Source organism: Miscanthus floridulus, chromosome 8 (genome assembly GCF_019320115.1).
Source record: "Miscanthus floridulus cultivar M001 chromosome 8, ASM1932011v1, whole genome shotgun sequence".
Taxonomy (NCBI): Eukaryota; Viridiplantae; Streptophyta; class Magnoliopsida; order Poales; family Poaceae; genus Miscanthus; species Miscanthus floridulus.
Genome location: NC_089587.1, coordinates 23,018,284 through 23,043,031, shown reverse-complemented (window position 1 = coordinate 23,043,031; position 24,748 = coordinate 23,018,284). Strand labels below are relative to the sequence as shown.

At 44.2% G+C, this 24,748-nt stretch overlaps 1 protein-coding gene and 1 pseudogene across 2 annotated transcripts; one reads left to right on the top strand and one right to left on the bottom strand.

Moving 5' to 3' along the window:
* The first annotated feature begins 9,032 nt into the window (after positions 1–9,032).
* LOC136475967 (zinc finger A20 and AN1 domain-containing stress-associated protein 4-like) lies at positions 9,033–10,820 on the top strand. Of its 2 annotated transcripts, none has more exons than XM_066473623.1 (2): positions 9,033–9,189; positions 9,931–10,820. In XM_066473623.1, exon 2 carries the CDS (start codon positions 9,944–9,946, stop codon positions 10,457–10,459), a length of 516 nt encoding a protein of 171 aa, XP_066329720.1. In that variant the 5' UTR covers positions 9,033–9,189; positions 9,931–9,943; the 3' UTR covers positions 10,460–10,820. The 2 variants fall into 2 exon arrangements, with proteins under 2 accessions (XP_066329720.1, XP_066329721.1); XM_066473624.1 differs by having other exon boundaries at positions 9,074–9,195.
* Positions 10,821–11,987: 1,167 nt separating this feature from the next.
* Positions 11,988–18,118, bottom strand: LOC136475968 (uncharacterized; annotated as a pseudogene).
* Between the last annotated feature and the right edge of the window lie 6,630 nt (positions 18,119–24,748).

Sequence of the window (24,748 nt, the reverse complement as noted above, 5' to 3'; positions counted from 1 at the left end):
AATACTTCATCATATCATTAATAGATGTTTATTTCCGCTATAATTCTGATCACATGTTTAAATTCCGCTGTACATTAAACTATTTATAACTCTAATAATATGATTACATTCCGCTATTATACAATAACTATTATACTCTGATGTTGTACTAAAAGGGATGTATGAAATGGTTAAAAATGATGTAAGCTTTGTTCTCTCATTTGTGATCCTGATGGCAAAAATGTGGATTTTCGGGTTCTCCCCTGGGGTGTGCCCGACAGAACCAAGTAATTTAGTGTTCTATCTTGAGTGCTTAGTGTCTAATGGAAGACAAGCACTCCTGTGAGGCATTAGATTAGGCAGTTCTACCACATAACCCTTGCTAGACTTAGTGAGCAAACATGTTGACAATTGAACTTCCCTAGCATTGAAATTAACCAAGTATATATTCTCATATCTAAATCCTTACCATCTACACTTATGATCTCTACATCATCCACACCAAATATGCACTTAAAACTAAGATCACATAATTGAGCTACCAATAATAGGTTGAAGTTCAAGCTCTCTACTAGTGGCACATTGAAAATGCTTAAGACATTGGATATTGCAATCTTACCAAGACCTTTGACCTTGTGAAGCGACCCCGATTTCCATGAAGGAAAATCCGCAGCGTCGAAGTGTAATAAGACCGTTGTAGGTCATATTATCCAAATTCCAGTCGAATATCACATCCATATAATGATAATATCAGAGTACAAATAGTGCGGAATTACATAAATTATTACATCACCGTATTAGCGGAATCAAAAGTAGCATTCATTCAGAACAATTTAAAGATAAGATCACCAAACTCGAGCGTAGGCACGAACCCCTCATCCGTCAAACTCCTCGGAGCTATACTCCTCAACAGAACCTGTGTGCCAAAATTTATCAGTACGATTTGTACTGGCCACTCCCAACCCTATGAGCATTGCTTTGTGGAAATTGGATATAAGTTGGATATAGTCAAAAGAACCTATAAGGCTGGGGTTTCCTATGCATTTAGCATATTAAGTATATATAAAAGTATAGTCAAGTTTTATCACCATTCCCACACACATTCCACCCCATTTCCATTCCAGAGCTAGGTTTCGATCCTAGGATCGATATACCACCATCTCCACACCATCACCATACCATAACCATACCATCACTCAGTCGATAGGCCAACTCCCTCTCGGCACTGCCTCAAGGCCCGTAGCCCCTAGCTACGACCGATACTCTCTCATGGGGGAAGAAAGAGAAGGACTCATCTCTCTATCTAGTTTAAGCGAAACCTAGGAAAGGTCCATAGCCGACAAGTTGGCACATGTATCGATCGATCAACCATACACTCTATAGAGATTTTACATAACCACAAGATCCGCCTTCCTCGCTGACTGTCATCAACTGGGCTGATTCTGGCCGCTTGCTAGCCTAGGATAATGCCACTCTACCATTTAGCCCTGGTACATCCCAAGTCTAGTCTGGGTGGCTGAAACTGTGAGTCATGAGCTAGGTCCACAAGGTCTCCATGAAGTCTCGAAAGGGTGTGGGGAAAATCCTCCGCGCCCCGTACCTCCTTACACTGTCCGCTATCAACCTAGCAGTAGTGGCAATATCCTACCAAGTAGTCCGACCGTCCCGCACCATATAGGGTGAGTGGTACGTAAGGCTTTCCAGTGAATCTGAGTACTAGTAAGTCCTTAGAGGTGACCAAGCCAGAATGTCTTCATCAGGGTTTCCATTTACTGTGCCACCATAGCACCTCCATCCCGGGCTCCTCCCATCACAGGTTCACACCTAGGACCACCTCATATACCATTTACCCACCACAGGTATCCATTCTAGGGGTGCCTAGGTAGCACCACATGGCAAGACTTTCCCCAGGCTCGTCGTATACTCTAACTTGGTTGACACAACCCTCACCCTCCACATACCTAAGTCACACACGCAGCACTCTCCCCATAGTCCAGATAACACCACGCATTAATGTTGTATAAGCGTAGTAGAAGTGCAAGCAATGAAATATAGCAGTAAGCGTGTGTCTAGCCTAATAGCAGGGTATGCAAGGGTAAGGTTGCGTCAAGGTAGAGGCCATCAAGTAAGCATACTACCATGCAAGTCCTATCATAGTGTCAATAAAGTAAAGCAATAACAGTTCTATATTAGCCATGCGTAATAGGTGCTATGAGATTGGGTGGGATGTGGCACCTTCAGTGTAGTTGTCTCCGTACTCCTCACAGTACTCACGATCCTCATCTATCTGGTTCTTCTCCGAGTCTACAAATGATCGCATTATAGTCACGTTAGCGACGTCTATAGAATGGCGCAAAGAAGCAATGAAAATTCAAAAGAGCCAAATGCACTCAAACATGGGTTCATTGCGTAGAGCTCGATTTTAGATGAATTTTGGTCCTAGTTTCGTATTTTTCTGAGGTCGTATGATTTAGTTATGAATTTCCGAAGTTTAATTCATTTTTGAAAATGGAAAAGGCCGAATTAATCCTGGGCTGACACGTGTCACGCTGTGGCTGGTCTACGTGGCATGCTGACGTCAGCATGACATCAGCGCCTCAATTCCGAGCTGACAGGTGGGGTCCAGCTGATGTCAGCAACGTCATTAGTTCTGATAGGTGGGTCTAGGGGCTCTTAGGTCACTGACATGTGAGTCCGGTCAAAGTCAACGTTAGTCAACGGTGAGTCAATGGTCAATGGTCCACAGTCCACGGTCAGAGTCACTGACGTGTGGGGCCTAGGCTGCTGACGTCAGCAGCTGATGTCATCGTGACGTCATCATGACATCACCCTGGTTGTGTTGGCTTCTGACGTGTGGGTCCCGTGTGACGTCAGCATGATGTCAGCATCTGACTTGTGGGTCTAGAGTGTCTGTGCCACTAACATGTGGGGCCAGGTCAATGGTCAATGTTGACCGGTCAACGGTCAATACAGGTCGGGTTCAAACTAGGCCTGAACAGGGCTGGATCTGGGTCGGGCTTGGCCCGCCATGTGGCATGCTGTGGCGCTGCCATGTCATGGCCTTGGGCCTTTACTAGGCTTCGTTTCCAGGCTATGGGCATGAGCGTGGCTCACGGTGGACCCATGTTCACGGTCCATAGACCTAAGGCAGGGTCCATGGTGGACCGAGTCCACCGTCTTTTCTCTCGGCTCGGCTCACGTGCACCGAGTGCAGGGCTGCGCTGCTCAACTTGCCCCTTCTCCTCTGTTTCTTCCATGGCCGTGCTCCCGCCGGTGGCGTGCCTCATCGGTGAGCCTTGCCATAGGCGCTGGTGCCCAATTGAGGAGGGGAAAAGCTCCGCCGAGCCTCGGCATACACGGTTGTGGGATCTAAGTGGTGGCCAGGGCTTTCCAGAGCATCGGCCACGGTGGTCGGTGGCTTGGCGTGGCGGTGCTCGTTGGTGTGGCATGGTCAGGCTATGGTGGTGGCCAAGAGTGGGTTTGGCGGGACGCGTGAGTTTCCCGTGGCTCCAGCGATCAGGGCGGGCGAGTCAGGGAGGCGCCAGGCGCTTCCAGCGGTACTGGCCACGGTGGTCTAGTGCTCTGGCCAGTGGTGGTGGTGCTCGTCGGTGGTCGGGTGCTTTGGCCAAGGGGCTACGGCTGGCTGCTGGGCCTGCGCGAGCTCGTGGGCTGGCTGCTGTGCGCTAGCGGGCTGAGCAGGCCGAGCCTGCGAGGCCTTCTTCTTCTCCTTTTCTTTTTCTGTTTTATTTTCCTTCTTCTTTATTTGAATTCAATTTTTGATTTTTAAATTTGGATTCCAAATTGGTGCACCATATTCATTGGAGTTTTTGATATAAGGCCCACAACATATTTTTATAAATACTAGGAATTTATTTAGCTATTTTGTATAACAAAAATAGGTGTAGTTTTTGTTATACAAAAATAGAATTAGTTTTTCTCTTTAAACCTTTATTCCTTGGTTTGAGTTTTAATTCTTTTATGGTTTGTTATTTTATTGGAGTTGTTAAGCATATCATAACTCAAATGGAAATCCAAATCACATTTTGAATTAACAATGTATGCAATACTTTATTTGTTAGAATTTAAATAAACACAATTAACTAATGACATGCCATGCTTATGTGTTAACTTGGGTTGGGGTTATACCTAATGCATTTCTTAGGCTGGGTTTCTATACATGACACTCATCATCACATAAGAGTTTTAAGAAAAATTTTGTAGTTGGTATTTTTGGGTGTATGGATTTTTGGGTTGTTACACCTTGTCTTTGCCATTGTCACCAAATATGATACTATCAATCCCATTACTTTTATTCTCATTGATTGAATTGAACATTCTTAAATCATCGGTCATGTATTGTGTGCACCCACTATCAAACATCCAATGCATTCCTCTGGCTTTATAAATGATCTACAAAAGAAGATAAATTCTTTTTAGGTATCCAAACTTGCTTGGGTCCTTGAAGGTTAGTTACCAAGGTCTTTGGCACCCAAATGACCTTCTTCTTTGGGCCCATAATTGATGTACCAATGAACTTAGCCTTCACACCATTGTCACTCTTAACAAGTATGTAACAAGAATCAAATCTAATTGAGGATACATTAGGTTGCTTGTTCTTGTTAGTCTTGCAATATTGCTCTATATGCTCAATTTGCTTGCATCTATTGTAAAACCGATCATTGCCCTTCACAAAGTTAGCCTTGGGAGTGACAAAGGCCACCTTGCCTTTCTTAGGGGTGTAGCCTAGTTCCTCTTTGTTGAGAGAAAATCTTTGGCTACCTAAGCACTTTAGCAAGGGAGCATCTCCATCATAGGCATTGCCTAAGGCACGAGTGAGCTTATTCACCTCCTTCTTGAGGGTCTTATTTTCTACCATTAATGAGGCATCACAAGTGAAACCATCACTCAAAGGTGAAGTAGAAGTAGTAGTGCTACAAGAAGGGTTAGTGGGAGCAACAACAATGGACTTATAAAAAAATTCATCAATGATATCACATGTTAGTTCTACATCACATGACACAATCACTTGCTTCTTCTTGGCTTCCTCCATCTTGACTTGCTCAATGAAAAGAGGAGTGAGCCTTTTTAAGTTTAGAGTGAGTTTTGCCAAGCTTCTCATGGGCTTCTATTAGCCTCTCATGAGTGGCATTTAGCTCATCAAAGAATTACTCAAGAAATTTAACTTTCTTGCATAATTCTTTGTACTCCTTTTTCTTCATCTCAAAGCAAGTGTGCACTTGCTCACATATGTCCATGAGCTTCTCCTTGGTGCACTTATCATCATCATCACTCCTATAAGCATCACTTTCACATTCATCATCATCACTCACATCATATTTTATCTTGGTAGACTTTGCCATGAGACATGTCGATGGAGTGTCGAAGATGGAGGGCTTGTTATTGATGACAATGCTTGCTAGTGCTTTCTTGATAGATTTCTTACCATCATCACTAGAGCCATCACTATTTAAAGAGCCATCACTATCCCATGTGACCACATAGTCTCCATCCTTCTTCTTCTTTTGGAAGGTCATCCTCTTCTCCTTCTCTTTCTTGTTCTTCTTGTGCTTCTTCTTCTTATCCTCATCATTGTCACTATTATAAGGACAATCTGCTACAACATGATCGATGCTCTTGCAATTGTAGTATCTCCTCACATATTCTTTGCTTTTGGTGTGATCTCTTTTTTTTCTTGTACCATAGCCCTTTCTCTTCATGAATTTTCCTATCTTGCACACAAAGAGAGCCATAGCTTCATCATCAATATCACTAAGATCATCATCATCACTTGATTCTTTCTTGGACTTGCTCTTGTTCTTGGATGATGAGCTAGCCTTGAATGCTATACTTTTCTTCTTCTTGTCTTCATCTTCCTTCTTATCATCCTTGTCAACCCATCCCTTTCCACATGGTATGTCTGTTGTGTCATAACATCACCTAGTACTTGGTTAGGGGTAATCTTCTTCAATCCTCCTCTTATGATAAATAATCTCAACATCTCAAATCTTGGAGGTAGGCACATCAAAAATTGATGAGAGACATCATCATCATTGATCTTTTCTCCCAATGCCTTTAAATTATTGATAATTACTTGCAATCGATGAAACATCTCTGAAATGCTCTCATGTTCCTTCATCTTGAAGCTTGTCAACTTGTCCTTGAGAATATACAACTTGGCACTCTTTACCGCCGGTGTGCCCTCATATGTTTTCCTCCAATCTCTTCCATGCCTCATTAGCTCTATCACAATCCTATATTTGCTCAAACACCTTGGAATCAATAGCATTGTATATGGTGTTGAGAGCTATTGTATTGCATTGTTTGTTGGCCTTGTCTTCCTTGGTGAGATTGTCGAGATCAATGATGGCATAGTCACTCTTGGTCACATCCAACACTTGATCATTGATTGAACCAAGATACATTTTCATCTTTCTCTTCTAATAATCATAACATGTGCCATCAAAGAATGGTGGTTTGCCCCCTACATGGTTGAACACAACTTGAGTCATAATTTAACATCGAAATTGTTTAGCCTTCAATCAAACGGTGACCACTGCTCCGATACCACTTGAAAGGTCCTAATATGGCTAGAGGGAGGGGTGAATAGCCTATTTAAAAATCTATAAATTAATTAGAGCAATTTGATTAGTATGACAAATAATGAAATGCAAACTTGCTCTAGCTCTATAAGGGTTATAAGACACCTATCCAACAATTCTAGTTACTATGATCATTATACATACAATTTTGCTAAATCACTACTCACTAAGAGCTCTCACACTTGCTACACTAAAGAGCTCCGCTATATGAACTTATACTACAAAGCAAGCTCTCAATTCTAGCTACACTAAAGAGCTTACTACAATTAGTTTGTGAGAATATAAATGAGTGAGTAGGGTAATTATACCGTAGCATAGAGTAGTGAACCAATCATAAGAAGAATACCAATTTAATCACCAGGGAGAATACCAAAGGGCAATAGACAATCAATTTTTCTCCCGAGGTTCATGTGCTTACTAGCACGCTAGTCCCCATTGTGTCGACCAACACTTGGTGGTTCGGCGACTAAAAGGTGTTGCACGAACCTCGTCTACACAATTGGACACCACAAGAACCTACCTACAAGTAAGGTAACTCAATGACACGAAGCAATCCACTAAAGTTATCTTTCGGCGCTCCATCGGGGAAGGCACAAGACCCTCACAATCACCGGGAGATGGCCACAAATAATCACCAACTTGTGCCACTCCTCTTTCGCTGCTCCAAGCCGTCTAGGTGACGGCAACCACCAAGAGTAATAAGCGAATTCGACAGTGAAACACGAACACCAAGTGCCTCTAGATGCAATTACTCAAACAATGTACTTGGATTCTCTCTCAATCTCATAAAGATGTTGAATCAATGATAGAGATACGTGGAAAGGCTTTGGCTAAGCTCATAAGGTAGCTATCTCAATGCAAACGGCCAAGCTGGTGAGCTAGAGCCAGGCCATATGGCTTAAATAGAGAGCCCTCACGAATAGAGCCGTTGGCTCCTCTACCCCTTGAAAAATCGAGGCGACCGGACGCACCGGTTGGTTTGACCGGACGTAGGACCCCAACGTCCAGGTCCTTAGATATTCTCCATGTGTCCCTGACTTCAAATCCTAATCGTCCGATCTCAACGGTCATCAGTGCACTTAATCTGTGACCAGACGCGCTGCTCAAAGTGACTGGACGCACCATCACTGACGTCCGGTCAGTTTTTAAGTAAGGTTCTAGAGACGGGTTTTTCTCGAATCGGACGTGTTCGGTGGCACATGACCGGACCTAGACAAGCGTCCCGTCAACACAGTTTCTCTCTCTATTGCTTGCGTCAGCGTACGTCACTACGTGACCGGATGCACCCCCTGCGCGTCCGGTCCTTTTTTCACTTCAGTATCTGGTTAAGGGACCGAGGGCGGCCTTCACTGCGTGCCACTGATCAAACGCAGGGTCAGAGTCCGGTCACTGCCCAAGACAGAGTCCGGTCAATACGAAATAACTCTTTTGACCCTAAACTTCACCACCCTTGAATCAAATGTGCCAACCACTAATGTATCACCTTGTGTACATGTGTTAGCATATTTTCACAAATGTTTTCAAATATGTTAGCACTCCACTAGATCCTAAATGCATATTCAATGAGTTAGAGTATCTAGTGGCACTTTGATAACCGTATTTCAATACGAGTTTTACCCCTCTTAATAGTATGACTATCGATCCTAAATGTGATCATACTCGCTAAGTGTCTCGATCACTAAACCGAAAAGCTCCTATAAATTTCACCTTTGCCTTGAGCTTTTTATTTTTCTCTTTCTTCTTTTCTAAGTCCAAGCACTTGATCGATACCATGTCATCACCATCATCATATCATGATCTTCATTTGCTTCACCATTTGGAACGTGCCACCTATCTCATAACCACTTTGATAAACTAGGTTAGCACTTGGAGTTTCATCAATTTACTAAAACCAAACTAGAGTTTTTATCCGTGCGAATGAGCAAGCTGTTGCACGACCCTTCTGGCAGACGAGCGCCCAATCAGACCTATAATAAGATACTCCATAAATTCTAAATTGTAAGTCATTTTATTTTTTTAGATACATAGCTTTTACTACACATAGATGTAAATTATTTTAAAAAAGCCAGAATGATTTATAATTTGAAATCGAGAAAGTCGTGATTATTTGAATTTCTACATTTGCTAACTTTTGGCTCACAAAAAATAGAAACCAATCACTCCCCATTTTTTTTGGGAAACAACCAATTACTCCCCATAAGCAACCAGTTTCACACCATTTAATTTAATAATAAGAAAAAAAGGGCACCACGCAAAAAGGACACCACGCTCCTTCTTCCCCATCAAGAAAGAAAAAAAAAAGAGCCATTCTTCCTGTAAACCAGCAATCAGCAGGGACCTCACTGAAAATCCACAGCCGCATCCATCCCATCCGTCCACCAGTCCTCCCCACCACGATCGGACGGCGCCCACCCCACCTCGCCCAGACCATTCCACGCCACCAACCGCAAATAATTCGAAACGCCAGGGGCAGGCCAGTAACTTCCCGTCGGCTCCACCTTTTTTATCTGGCTCCCCCACCTTCCCTGGCCCGACGACGCCCCCATTTCGAAGCTCCTCGCGATTCCAATCCACGCACGCCTCCTCCGCCTCCGCGTCCGCCTCGCGCAGGGTTAGGGTTTGCTCTGCTCCCCATCTCGTGCTTGTTTTTTCCTGTTGGATTTGGTAGAGAAGGCTTGATCTATGGCTCTCGGGGCCCGATTCGGCGTCCCCTGATCGATTCGTGCGGTTTTCTTGAGCGGGGGTGTGGGGGTGGGGGTGGGGGTGGGGGGAAGGGGTTGTGGTGGTGTTGATTCGTCGGATACGGGGATTTCGCGGGCTGGGAATTGTCAAGGAGACGGGAGCTCGCAGGTTCGTGGGTTGATTTGGCTTTCGGTTGGTGGTTTCTCTTGTTCTCTTGGGTGGGGGAAATGAAAACGCGTTTTTGCTTCTTATTTTTTTTATTTTAAAAAACTGTATAAAAGTTGTTTCTCACTTTGTCATGATTAGATTTGTCGGTCCATTTTGCCTGATTTTTCAAAAGTTTATAGCGCTGTTAATAGCTAGTGACTAGTGATTTAAGTGCTCTATTATGGTGGAAATCGTGTGTATGTAGTTGTAAGCGGTGGATTTGTTAAATTATGCGGCAGATTTGGTGCGCGCTGTTCTCGATTTACATCCTTGGGGATTTTTTTTTTATGTTTTTGTAGAGATTCGAATTTGATATATTGCTCTGATTCGTTTAAAAAGTTGGTTTGATCTGTATTTGCGCAGCATATTTTGCGATAGTGACTTATCTTCCTAAAAATTAGGATCTTGTTTCGTCTACCACGATTGATATTTCCTAAGATGGCATTGATTGTTTAATGCGCAGCTTATAGTCAGTGATGGAACACAAGGAGGCGGGCTGCCAGCAGCCGGAGGGCCCAATCCTATGCATCAATAACTGCGGTTTCTTTGGCAGCGCCGCCACCATGAACATGTGCTCCAAGTGCCACAAGGAGATGATAATGAAGCAGGAGCAGGCCCAGCTGGCTGCCTCCTCTTTTGATAGCATTGTCAATGGCGGTGATGGTGGGAAAGGACCTGTAATTGCTGCAACTGTAGATGTGGCAGTTCCTCAAGTTGAGGAGAAGACTATTGTTGTGCAGCCTATGCATGTAGCTGAAACCAGCGAGGCTGCTGCTGTAATCTCGAAGGCCAAGGAAGGCCCAAACAGGTGCGCAACCTGCAGGAAGCGTGTTGGGTTGACGGGATTTAACTGCCGATGCGGGAACATGTACTGTTCGGTGCACCGCTACTCTGACAAACATGACTGCCAGTTCGACTATCGAACTGCAGCTAGGGATGCGATTGCCAAGGCCAATCCTGTGGTGAAGGCAGAGAAGCTTGACAAGATCTGAGGCAGGCATTGGGGGAGCGAAATGGTTGCGATCTGCAAGAGTTCATCATGCATCTTTGCTGCTTTATCATTGAACTTCCCATTCTTGTCTGCTGTCAAATCCCCTGAGGTTCAATACTGTGATGCACACAGCATCCTGGCAGCTGCAAGAATTCATCCCCAGTCGAGTCCAAAATGGTTTGCGTGTTGGCTATGTCGTGTAAGCTTATTCAGTTATTCATGGTGGTTTCGGGTCGGTATTGTGGCATTCCCATTTAGGTAGCTCTGTAATGTACTATTGTCTCATGCGTGTTAAATTCCAATCAGTAATAGTAATCAGCAATTGTCTGCCATATTTCTTACCAGTATATTTTCTGGTTCTATTTTTTTTGGTGATATTCCAGCTGAATATAACATTCAGTTAACCGCTTTGCATTGAATTATTGTGCACTTGCTATTTCATTCAGAGGACTAGAAGCTGAGAGGGGATCATGGTGGTTCCCAGGCCAGTGCTCGCTTCATGTTATGTTATTTCATATGTGAAGCTATTGACCAATCAACTGATCTTGCTCCTTGTTCTCTGAGGAAGCAACCTACTTGCATTTATTTAGCTGTTACAGGGGATGTAGATTCAAGGGTGCAATGAACTAGGATTCTTGTTGATGAACACTGCATTTCAAAATCATACTTGTTCCAGAGCTGTGATTTTGTATCAGGATGCAGCTTGGTGGTTGGGTATGCTGAATCTGCATTACACAGTCTGCTACAAGCACAATTTCTTGGTGAATGTTGACACTAGGCAAATTGAATTCTCAAGGAAGGCTGCAAAGGGACATTTCATATTCTGGAATCTCATTCTAGCGTGTACAATGGGAACATGCAACTCGCCTTTCAACATGTGATTGGAACACGCGTAATTTGTTTTGTATGATTGTCACCTGCAAAGAATTGGAACAAGTCTAAACAACTTGTTTTTTGTATGATTGTCACTTGCAAAGAAGATAATGATTTGTACGAAATAATATTCTTGTGCTGGGCATGAAATATTTTCCTCCCTCAATTTGTGGGTGGGTCTCTTTAGACATGATGGGAACATTGAGCAACTCTTCTGCCGGGTGTTCAGCTGCGGCGATATAAAGAATACAGGCAATGATAGAGAAGTCAGATCGCCGTGAGATTCCTTCGTTGTTTATGGGAGAATGGATAGGATCTCAGCTTTGTCGTCCTCCCATCTCTGTATCTGTAGGACGTATTTTATGGACCTAGTTGTTAACTACGTTCGGTATACTATAGAACTGCCTGATGAAAACAGTTGCAATGCTCAGCCTTAACCAGGGGTTATCTAGATGCAAATCAGACACCCAAATGGCATTTTTTTACCCTGCCACAAGTCAGATAGCAGCCATGATTCATGAGACAACAGAGCACTGCAGGATGAAACATTTTAGCAGCACCTTCAGTTACTCATCAATGGTGTAGTCATCAGCAAAAATAACTTCGTTACTTAATAAAAAGTTTCCACATCATCCACAAATAACTTCCTTAACAAATGGTCGAAGAAACGGGGTATGAATTGCTTGGTATTGCATAATAAAGTGGTTTCACATAAGTGAATATATGCGAGGGATACACATGAAACAACTCATTTACTCTTTCATTGGCTGTTCTAAGCTACTGTGTATGAGAAGAAAAAGGCCGCCCATTATTTATTCTGTATTATTTCTACTGCAAGTGCAAGTTTCAGGACTCAGGCCCCGATGTTGAAGTAAACCGTGTAGAATTCGTCCCTCAAACTGTACAATGGCTCAAGGAGGAAGTTCCTGGTCATCCCCTTCGCAACAAAGCTGATTGGGTGGTACTGCCTTAATGGGTCAGTTTGCGAGAAGCTCGCCGCCTGCTCGAGTATCCCACCAATGCTCTGAAGGGAACTCTTGCAGCTGACTTGAATCTTCGTCCCCGCAGAGTAATTCATGCCTGTCATCAAAAAGCATCCTGGTTTGGTCCCGAGCTCAAGGGAAACCGAGTTAGGGTTTCCATCAAGATCGGGCACTATGTTGAAGAGGGAATCTGTGCTCTTCTGTGCAGATAGAGTGAGGTTATTGGTGATCACAGTTCCTGGCAAGTCAAATGGTTCGATCAGAATGGAAGCTCCCTTCAAGGTTGTTCTTTAGATGTCATGCAGCGCTGTTGAGTCCGGAGGGTGTGCCCTGAATGTCGCATGGATGGCGGTGTCAGTGCCATCGACTTCAGGTCGCTCTTGCATTGTCAGGGTCCCATTTGCTCTTGAGAGGACAAATGTTTTCCCATTTGATACTTGTGTAAAGGTTACCAGCTGTGAGTTGTGTGCTGGAGGGACAGTAGTGATCCAATCTGAAATTGCACTGCCATTGCCAGCTTTTGCATCCCAGTCACCGGTGGATAGGCCAGCAAGAACAAATGGCCCAAACACGACTGCTTGAAGGGATGCATACTCCGGTCTGTCATCTGAAGGGATAGCTAGCAGTTAATATTCAGATCAAGATTCTCGCTATACAAAAATCTAAATATTAGCACACATGGGAGCAAAATCTGTTACTTCTACGAGCGTTCTATGTATTTTATTACAACCACTGGTTATCATGATGAAATATAATGTATGAGATAAGTTAACCAATTCGTCCTTCAATCTTGGATTAGGTGAAGCTTCATGAGTTACCTTTAATTGATTCAGTCCTCAACCTGATGGGAAAGCGTAGTGCTATGTGATCATCTGAGTTCCACTGTTTGGTGATTGATAGGAAAGATCCTGCCCACAGAATCAGATCAGGTAATGATGGAATTTGAACAGTTAGACAACAGAATGATTTTACCTGGAGATATCGACCCCAAATCTTTGTCATTTAAAGTTGCTCCTGCACCATCAGCAAATGTCCATGATGGAATTCTAACATTCAAATTGGCAGTCTGACCTTTTGTCTGAACAAATAGAAAACAAATGCGCTGACTGCACATGTTTTATCTGAATTTAACATATACAGAATTGAAAATAATAACCTTTGCAGAAATGGAGAGTGAAATTTGAAGATACTGGTCAGAAGAGCTGAGGGTTTTGATTTTCTGAGTAACAGTAAGCCCAGCTGCTTTCCAGTCGTAAGTACTTGGTATGTACTGAATGATATTGAGTGCAGGCGAATCTCCTTTCTCCTCAAAGTAAATAGAATCACCAAGTTTTGAAAAGGATTCTATACCTGCAGATGGAAATCATAATATTTTGAAACAAACAATAAGCTCGAAAATAATTGCAACCCCAATTTTAACAGACATAAAGTAAAGAGGTTAAAAATGAAGGGGCTAGACATGCCTTCAGCTTATGGAATCAAAATAAGAGGAACAGTTGACTGAAATCAAGCACAGCCAATTACTGTGGAATGATCACATCAAGTCAGCAGAGATAGATGTTGGTGATTTTTTATATTACCTGTCCCATAACAACACCAGAATGAATCGTACTTTGTACCCCAACCATGATAACTCACAGCCTTAGAGTGTCCAGGGGCCTGTGGTAGCATGTAAATCATCACACCAGGATCTGTCCCCCTTTGAATGCTCAAAACACCATTTATCAATGCCCTTTTGTAGTAATCTGCATATGCTATTTCCTTTGTCCATCTGACTAGGTTGCGAGAAATCTGCACATAGGCTGCATACGACACAAATCTAAACAAGGGAATATATGTTTTAGGTGGTTTGATGATTGTCAACCTTAAGCATGTTGTAGGTGGTGCAAGATTCCTCATTCTCAGTACTCAGAGTCCCAGCTAAACGCTTTGGATCAGTCCTGAAAAGCAGCTAAGAGCATAAGTTCCTTCTGAAATATAGTTGTCTATATACTATGGACATCAGTAAATCAGGCACCTAGAAGTTATACCAGAATTCACCAGCAGATGTACCACCAGTTGCATAGCTATGAGAAGAATTTATTGTATCCATAAAGAATGACGCAATTTGCTGTTTCAAAATGAGGCTTATGGTCAGCTTCACCCAAATGGCACAGAACCAATGAGAAAAAGAAGACAAGTTGGTACTTCTTCAGATGCAGAGTCGTAGACACTCAAAAATTTACAAATAACAGCAAGAGTTATGCATATCTTTGATTTTCTTAAGCCAACAAGTATACTTCTATGGGAAGAAAGTAAAATAGTCTACTTGTTACCCCTATGAACAGTACCAGCATCATAATCGAAACTGATAAGAACGTCAACTCTCTAGTAATAAGATTTAATTGAATTTTACCTTGTAAAGAGGGTCTCCTGTAACTTCATACCTCATTTGCGCACCAATGACAACTGGAATGTGTGTGTTGGAATGAAAGCAGGTTAATACTGTCAGCCTGAAATGAAACACATACAAACGAAGGTTATCACTCTAATGAAAATCCTTCAAGAGGAACATTAGTTTAAATCCATCGATAAAGTCTAGTACTAGGAACCAAGTTCAGTTTTCATGATAATACCAGTAGGGTGGTGGCATAATTAAAAATGTGTTTGATGTATAGACATGTAGTATTGCAGTGACCACCAGATGATAAAACGATTAGATTGAAGTTAGTAATCAAAGGTCTTAACATAGTTAAAGACCAGGCCCGTCCTATGGGGGTGGGCAGCATGTGCGATGCCCATGGGCCCATGAGGCTGGGGGCCCACGAGGGTACCCATGTGTATATTGTATAGTAGATGCTATCAGCCTATACGTCGGCAAGGCAACAGTGCGTACCAATAGACCTGCGTACCAATTGGCGGCGGTCGCTCGTATTCTCATTCTTGATCGTGAGTGCGTGTTTGCGGACTGCGTGACGGTGTCGGCGTGCTAGGGCCAGGCGCGAGCGCGAGCACGGACGTCCCTCCGGCGTGGCGGCGTGGCACTGCGGTGCGGCGTCCCTCTTCACGGAAACGGCAAGTCGGCAAAGGTATCAGGCCTCTTAAATAAATAAATCAATTTAATTGCAGTTCAGTACTTTAGTGTACAGATCAATACCTGTTTATGGGGATAGGGCTAGGCTTCAGGGATTTGATTTGTAATTCAATATTTTTTTATCATGTTAGATGTTGCCAAAGAAACATAAGTCTGGTGCTCAAAAAAGGAAAGAAAGAAAACAAGAACTTCAATCCAGAGAATCGCAAAAGGGTGCGTTGCATAGGTTTTTTCCAACATCAAGAAATGCCGAAGTCAGTCAAGATCAGGGGCAGGAACCTGATCAATGCAACCAATAATCGCACAAGCTGATGGCAATGATGGTGGTACAGACGAGCATATTTTAGATGCACAAGCTGATGCCAATGAAGGTGCTATAGGGGAGGAAAATTTAGATGCGCAAGCTGATGCTAATGAAGGTGTTGATGCTAATGAAGGTGCTGAGGGGAGGAAAATTACCGTAGTTTTATTTGAGGTAACCATCATAATTATTTTGCCGTTTTTTATCTTGTTTGATGTACTGTTACCTTTTCAAGAAGAATTAAATATATGCTACAAGTTAATATACTTTAATCGTCCTATTCAAATATTACATTGTCGGGCCCTTAGTGTCTTACTGGCCTAAGGGCCCATGAAATTTGTGGGACGGCCCTGTTAAAGACGAAGCTGGTTAAGTTCATTTATTGTAAATTAGACATGAATAATCCCTACCTATCACCAAACAGCTGAAGATTCACAATTAGGAAACCTGATCAGTGTTCAGCATACTTGAACTGCAAGCAGCCCAAGAAAGCATGGCTTATCGAAGAGATGAGCTAGTGTCAAATGCTTCAGATCATTCTGCCCAATTAATAGAAAGGAAGCATATCAGCTAGACATAACTATATTAATCTATGCTACAATTGTAACAAACAGCAAATCTTACCGTTATCGTGTAGAGCTGGTAGAGAACATCATTCATACCACCAGTCTCCTCATTGAGAGACTCCCAGTGCCTCTCAATGCTATATTTCTGTATGACATTCTTCACGCGGTCACTGAAATAATCAGCCATCTTTACCACCATGTCAAGAGCCTTGGAATTCCCAGCCACTGTGTACTGATCAAGAAGGCCTTGCATAATCTGCAAACCGGAAATTAAATTCACTCAACTTGACATTTACATATTAATCAAGAAGTAGCAATGGAAACACCCCTTCACCAGTTCACCTTGTGGATTGTGTAGTAAGGAGCCCAGACAGGCTTGATGGCCTCAATCCAATCGAAGAACTCTGACAGGAAGGTCGACAGGTACCCTGTGCCCATCTTCTTCTGGCAATCGGAGAGCGCGTCGATGACATTTTTGCATTGAGAGTATCATTGTGTGTGCTAGCCCACATCTTTGCAGTAGCACTCAAGTCGTGATTTGCAAAAATAGGACTCGAAACATCGGTCGTTTGCAGATTTGACACTGGACCCACATTCATAGACACAGATGGACCCACTTGTCATCCACCCGAGTGTCATCATAGTCAATGAGTCAATCTTTCAAGCGTCATTTTTGCAATTTTTTCCTCAGGTAATGCCCTGAAAAGAACAATGTCAAGACATTGAAAATTCAGTCTAGCTGCGTGGTTGTTCTGGGTAAATGCTACAAATCGAAGCCAAACGGAGATCCGGCGGCGCACCAACGAAGTGTCCGCGGAGCTGGACGTCAGGGCCCTCCCACCCGCCATAGGGAGTCCCCGGCGCCGTCAGGCCGGCCTGCTTGCGGAAGCTCCAGACGAGGCGGTCGACGTCCAGGAGGAGCAGGTACTCCAGGTTGGTCTGCTGGGCTCGCCAGTACAGGCTGCCCGGCTCCAGCCGCACGTCGTGCAGGGACGCCTCGTAGAGGAACGCCCCAGCCGCGGCCCGGGGCCGCGGCGCGCCGCCGGCGGTGGCGGTGGTGGCTCCCCGGAGCTTGCGGTAGAGCATGAGCCAGTCGAACGCCGCCTCGCGCTGCAGCGCCCGCCGTGGCATGAGCGACATCCAGGTGGACTCGTCGGTCGGGGTGAGGTGCTGCTCGTGTCCGTGGTCGTGGTCGTGGTCGTGGTCGTGGTCGTGGCCGTGGCCGTGGACGACGGGCTGGAGCGCCGTCGCCGGCGGCCCTGGCCGCAGCTGCGCCGCCGCGAGCTCCGTGTGCGACGAGGTCAATCCCGGGAACGCATTCGTGCACGATTTCGCTTCCGCGCCGCGGAAGTCGGCGGCGGCTGCCAGCAGCACCACGATCCCTACTGCCGTCGCCGCGGGCACGCTCGGCGCTCGCGCCATGACCCCTTTCTTGCAAGAACCGCTCAGTACCCAGTACCCACCACCCACTCAGTCGATGGACACCCACCGCATTAGCGAAAGCCTTCAGCACCACCAGACCTTTTAATACCTGATGACAAGCGCGAAGAGGAGAAGCATCAAGAAATGACGACAACGCATCAAACGACCGTCGAGTCAGCCAAGGATTGCGCGGAAAGCCACTGGCAAGACAACCAAAGGATTGGAGAAGACGACCTTTTTCCTCTCCTCGCAAGCTGATAGTGACCGACTACTGACATCGGGGAGAGGGGACGGATTTATAGGGGATTCTTGGAGCCCAAGAGCGGCAAGCCGAGTTCGGAGTGCCGAGGCCATCATCATCAGGAGTCCTCCTCTATCTGCCTGCCCGTTCCAATCCATCATTGGCTTGGCCACCGCTCGAAGCTTGTTTGCTTGCACGCCACCACCGCAACGCCGCGCGTCCGCGTCACGTCGCACGCCACGCAGGTCTTTTCTCTTTCGTTCGGTTCCTCTACTCGGCGACGTGGCGAGCAATCCTACACTGACGAAGTAACGATGGCCACTTGCCGGAGCTCGCAACGGAAGCCGCGGAGAGAGGATGCGTCAGGTTACAAGCAACCTGGCCGGCCGTTCTGTGCATGGAATCGTGGATCACCAGAATGACCTGAGCTGAACCCAACCGTTCTCTGCGAGGCCACTTGCGGTAAGGCCGTGCGCCGCTCGCCGTCTCTCTGGTCTCGGCATGCCATCCATTTGCCGGCTCTGGTTCGCTTTGCTTGCTGGACATGCATGGCATCTAACCGATCCTGTTTTCCGGTTTTGCTTAGATGGTCTCCAATAGATAACCTATATGGACATTAAACTCAAAATGAGTAGCAGGATGGAAGTTTGATTTCCACCACGGCCCATTGGGTCCTTGGATCAGCGTCCTGATCGGGGGCGCCCAACCGCTCCATGGTTGGTGGCCCCCCGTCGCACAGCATCATAAAGGGAGGTGGGGTTGGGGCTCTAGCCACAAGGTTGACCTAAGCCGTCGCAACCATCCGACAAAGAAACCCTAACGCTAACCGATCAAGAGACGGTGCTGTCAGCGATGAGAAGCCACCACCGACTTCACTGTCACCTCTGCAGTGCCACCACCGGGACACTGGACCGCGTCTCCACCGCACGACGTTCGACTACGATGCCGTGCCGCCGACGGCCACATCATTGCGGCGCTATGGCTACAACTGCCTTAGGGCAAGGTACATGACCAAGCTTCTCCATCTAATTAAGACATTACCCGCTAGATCTACAACTAGAGGTTTAGAACTTGCTATCAATGGTACCAGGGCCGTGGTTGCTAGTTTGTAGATCTAGTTAGAGGTAGCAGCTATTTAGAAGTAGATGAGAAAGATCCAATTTGGATCGAGACAGTGGGTTTGGTCAAACACTAACCAGCCGGATCTGGGACCGGGGAAGGAGAAGACGCAAAGAGACAGAGGGTTTGAACCCTAACTCAAACCCTAAGCATCAACCCGAACACTAATTCCATCGGGGAAGATGAATAGCTAACCCTAACCCTAATCCCCAATCGGCAAAGAACCGAGAAGAACACAACAAAATTCAAAGTCAGAAGAGGGAAAGGGGAAAGGGAAAGAGCTAGGAAGGCGGATTACCTAACAAAACCCTAACCCTAACTCACGACGAGGAAGGAGAAGAGAGTGAACGGACAAGGGGAAGGAGCTCCAACCTGGGGTCCGCCCGCTCCGTCTCCACCATCGGCCGTCGCATGGACGCCGCGCGGGAAGTCAACCCCAGCCGCCGGGACGGGAGGAGCGCCGCCGCACGATCTCCGCCTCGAGCTCAGGCCAAAGGGCATCACCGTGGTGCCGCTCGACGGTGCCGCGCGCGGCTCCGACCGCACGCGTGCGCCGGCGAGGGGTGCCACAGCGGAGCCGCCATCCCCTGTGTCGCGTCCACCTTGAGCTCCACTATGCTCTCGCTCTCGGTCGCTGCGCGCTGAAGTGAGAGAAGGGGAGGGAGGAGAGTGTGGCTAGGGTTAAGGGGGGCTGGCCACGCGGGTGGAGCGAGGTCTCGCCGCCGCCATCTCCCTCGGGCCGTCACGGGCGACCATCGCCGCATCTCACTCGGGTACGGGGGAAAGCGAAGAGAGAGGAGGCGACGGGCTGCGCGCTAAAGAGAGAGGAGGGGACGATGAAAATTGAATTAGGGTTTTGGGGGCACTTGCCGCGGTGCGCTTTTGATCATCCGAAACACGCGCTCAGCCGTTGATCTCCATCGAACGACGTAGAATCAACAGACCGAAGGCCGGCCTAGGCGGGCCCGCGTGGCCGCGCGGCTTTGCCGGCCCAGGCCTAGGTTGTGGCCTGGGTGCGGGCAGCGCGCGTGCAAGGGAGCTAGGCCGGGCGGCTTTTGCCGTTTTGGCCCAGAACCCGTCAAGATTGAGCCCAATTTTTTTCTTTTTTGTTTTCCAGTAAATGTTTATTTTTGGAAAATGAAAAATGGCTCAAAGAAAATAGAAGAAATGTGAAATTTTCCGGTGGATAAAATTCATAAATTATGTTTAAGTTTCCGCTGTAAAGTTTAATGCTGATTATCTTCTAATTAAATTCGAACCAACAGGAGAATTTAATTTGAAGAGCAGTTATATTTAGTAAATTATGATTATGTTGATCCTCTAATTAAATTGGAACCAACAGGAAAATTTAATTAGAGGAGTAGTCCGTTTTTGTTTAAGTAAGATTATGGTATTGTCATTTTCTGACCAACGTTGATGATGATAATATTATAATGAATTTAAGTTTGAAGTTTAAATCTCTGATAAATTTTACACCAATATAGTCAATTTTTCAGAGAGTAGAGAAGGACCGAGAAATGTTCCTGAACTAAAAGAATGTATTTTATTATCAAGTTTCCGCTTGCAAAGATGTTAATTATCTTCTAATTAAATTTGAATCAACGGGAGAATTTAATTTTGAAGAGCAGTTATATGAATTTCAAGTTAATTTATGAGTTTTATGCATTAATTCTATTTTCTGCCCAACGATGATGTAGAATTGATGCAGAAGCATATTGTATGTTTTATTTTAACCAACGAGATCACTCAGCTGCATACCAACGGGCTACAATGCTGGGGTATGTGAATGAAAAGGCTTGAGTCAAGCCAGTTCAGGACAATTTTTGTTAGTTTACTAATTTTTTATTAAATTGGAACCAATGAGAAGATTTAATTGGAGAATGAAGTATAAGTGAATGTTTTAGTCGTCATGACTAAGTTTTTGTATAGATGTATCCTGCATGGGGAGAAGTTTTGGTATAGTACTTATGCTAGTCAATCCTGCATGGCGGGAGAAGTTTTGTGATGATTCACATGTTTTGTATCCCGCATAGCGAGAGAAGTTTAGGTAGCTCTTATGCTGTCCTAGTATTGACTGTGGCATAATAGAAATGCATCGTCATGATCAATACTAACCAAAAGATAAGAAAAGATGCAAGCATGACTTGCAAAAGTACAACTAATGAAAGACCTCGTTGAGTTCTTAAAGTGAAATAAGAAAAGTGTACTCCTATACAGATCAAGAAATAACTTTGTTTATATGACAAAATCATGTGAATGAAGTAAGTTATAAGTGCCTCCTCGTTTACAGGCTTTCTGAATAGTTATCAAAATTATGGCAGTAAAGTTCATGCTATATTTCGAGGGGGAGAATATCAAGTTTAATCAAGAAAGATATTCTTTATTAAGAGTGAGATAAGGATTAATTAAGAGGTATGCGACCGTCGAAGGAGTACAACGGTCATAATAATGATACCCCTAAGCAGAGAAATAGCTAAATTCCTTGACATTTTAAAGTTCCAATAGGAAGATAGCGTAGTTAGCGTCAAAGATATTAAGGTGGTGCTTAAAGCGCCATATGAGAGTTTAATGGATTAAACCCAAAATAAGATATTTGAAGATACACTATCTTTAGAAAAGATGGGAAGATCTGGGGGAGCATGGTATGTAGAGGTATGTAGAGACCTAAGACTTGAAGAGAAGAGGGACTGCGTACCCACTCTAGTGACTCAAGTTTCTTAATACTCTAGTGACTCAGGAGCAACAAGTTTCTTAATACCTGTTGATGTTGCATGACTAATACAACACCTATTGTTGGCTCTTCGAAGAAGATGAATAATGTAAACAAGGATCTTGTGATACAGGAGCCTGTAGAATCAATTGCCTCTTGGTAATAAAGAGCAATAACAGCCCCATATAAAAGTGCCAGTAGTTGAGGCCCCAGAAGGTCTCAAAGAATTAGTAAACTAGTTTTCTGATGACCATGAAGTCTATGTTAGTAAAGAAATTCAAATGGATGGTGATCCCACCTTATTTGAAGAAGCCATGAGAAGTGTTTACTCGTTTCAATGGCAAGAAGCTATGGAAGTTGAAATGAATTCGAAGAATACCAACGATGTTTAGGACTTAGAAGTAATTCCTAATGGAGCCAAAATAGTAGGCTGTTAATGGGTCTACAAGACAAAATGTAACTCCAAAGGGAATGTAGAAAGATATAAAGCACTGACTTGTGGCAATATGCTTTAAGCAAAAAGAATGAAAAAATTACAATGAGAGTTTTCTCTCTAGTCTTATGTAAGGATTCTTTTAGAATTATAATGGTGTTAATGGCACATTACGATTTAGAGTTACATCAGATGGATGTAAAGACGACATTCCTCAACAGGGGATTTATATGAAAATGTTTACATGGCATAACCCAAAAGGTTTTTGTCATGGAAGAAAAGAACATATGGGATGCCGCCTATAGAAATCCATTTATGGGTTAAAAGTAAGTCTCTATACAGTAGTATTTGAAGTTGATGAAACAAATGATAAGAAAGTTTGGGTTTTAAAGAAAATGAGAAGGACAATAGCGTTCATACGAAGTTCAAGAATGAAAACTTCATTTTCCACATCCTGTGAATAGATGACATTCTAGTCACTAGTAGTGATATTAATCTATCATTGGAGAAGAAGTTTTGTCCCCTAAGTTTCAATGTGAATGATCTTGGTGAAGCGTCATTGGTTCTAGGAATTGAAATTCACCGAGATAGAAGAAAATAGGGTATTAGGACTAACGCAAAGGCATACTTAGAAAAGATTCTAGAGAAGTAAAGTATGCATGCGAGTAAACCTACGACTGCTCCTATAGTCAAGAGGTAATAGATTTAGGAACTTTAAGTGTTCTAGGAACCGATATGAGATCGATCAAAAGAATATGGTTCCATATGCTTCAGCTGTTGGAATCTTGATGAGTGTACAAGTACAAGTAAGAACATACCCTGACGTAGTTTATGTATTCAGGGATATTTTGGCAGAAGTCCAGTTCAGATATAGATCACTGGAATTGAGTTGAGAATGTCTTGTAATTTTGCAAAGTATAATAGGCCTCATGCTGAGTAAGAAAGAATAAGTACTATCAAATAGTTGAGGGTATAAAAAGTTAAGTCTTAGTGAGATGTATAGTAAAATCCACAGCAGTTGCTAATACTCGCAGTTGGAGTATTATTGTGGAAAAGCTCCAAAGAAATAGTTATGGTGTCATCAGTGATGCATACCATAGTATAGCTTGTCATGAGGCTTAAGGAACAGGCAAAAGAGGTTAAGGGAAGTAGTATCCGGATTTAACATTGGTAGACAATAGTAATAACCATTTAAAGTAAGTTAACTCCTATGACAATAAGTCAAGTGTACTGCCAAACATATTGACACTAAGGTATATGTTGTAAAGGAGAAAATCCAGAATTACTTTGAAAGCATTGAGCACATAAGTATCGAGTAAGTACTTATGGATCCGCTTACCAAAGGCTAACCACCCAGTGCGTTCAGAGAACACACTAGTCGACATGGGTTTATAGGAAAGACTATAATTTCTGAATACTAAGGGCCTAGTTGAGTATCTATTTCAAAACAGAGAGGTACGTTGTAGCTATTTAATCTAATGGCAATAGACCATGACGATGAGGCACGCTCTATGCACTGATCAGTGATAGAATGGGAACAAGATAAAGTAAGTAAGTTAAGTTTAAGGAATAAGGCAAGATCAAGGGGGAGAATGTTAGTTTGATCTCCATCAATTGGCCCAACAACCAATTGGGCCCTTGGATCAGCATCCTGATCGGGGGCGCCCAACCGCTCCATGGTTGGTGGGCCCCCTTCGCACAACACCATAAAGGAAGGTGGGGGCCGGGGCTCTAGCCACGAGGTTGACCTGAGCCACCGCAACCCTTCGACAAAGAAACCCTAACGCTAACCGATCAAGAGACGGTGCTGCCAACGATAGGAAGCCGCCACCGACTTCACTGTCACCTCTGCAGTGCCACCACTAGGACACTAGACCGTGTCTCCACCGCATGGCAGTTTGACTATGACGCCGTGCCATCGATAGCCACATCATTGTGGTGCTATGGCCGCAACTGCCTTAGGGCAAGGTACATGACCAAGCTTCTCCATCTAAATGAAGATATTACCCGCTAGATCTACAACTAGAGGTTTAGAACTTGCTATCATAGGAGACCTGAAATCAGCCTCCAATAGAGTACCTATACGGGAGACTCATTTTAGGTTGTCTGAGAGGCATAACCCAAATATGAGTATCCTCTCTCCTAGAAACCCATTTGCAGAATGGATTCTCTTTTGGGTTTTGTTGTTGGAGAAGATGTTGAATGGGTATCGAACCTTTTGGCTAGTAGCGCTACCCAAACATTAAACTATGTCTTGTATTTTGGGTGTTGTTATTGGAGATACTCTTATCTATTGGATGTTTAGAGGCAGGTGCATCCATCTATGCCACCGACTATCCTGCTTTGGGAGTTTGGTGTTCGAGCACCAGGAAAACATCGACCAACCACTCATCAAGGCACAAGGGCCCTGATCCAATCTATGTGGAAACCATCTCGATCGACTTGTCCTCGGATCAAATTTCTATTGAATAGGATGACGAGCATGATTTTGATTTCGATAACTCAAAGGATGAGGTCCACCTTGTGCAAGATTGTCACATCTATGCAGCATCTCGGCATTAGGAGGTTA

Coding starts and splice junctions, on each gene's coding strand:
- LOC136475967 (XM_066473623.1), top strand. CDS start 9,944: ATGGAACACAAGGAGGCGGGCTGCCAGCAGCCGGAGGGCCCAATCCTA.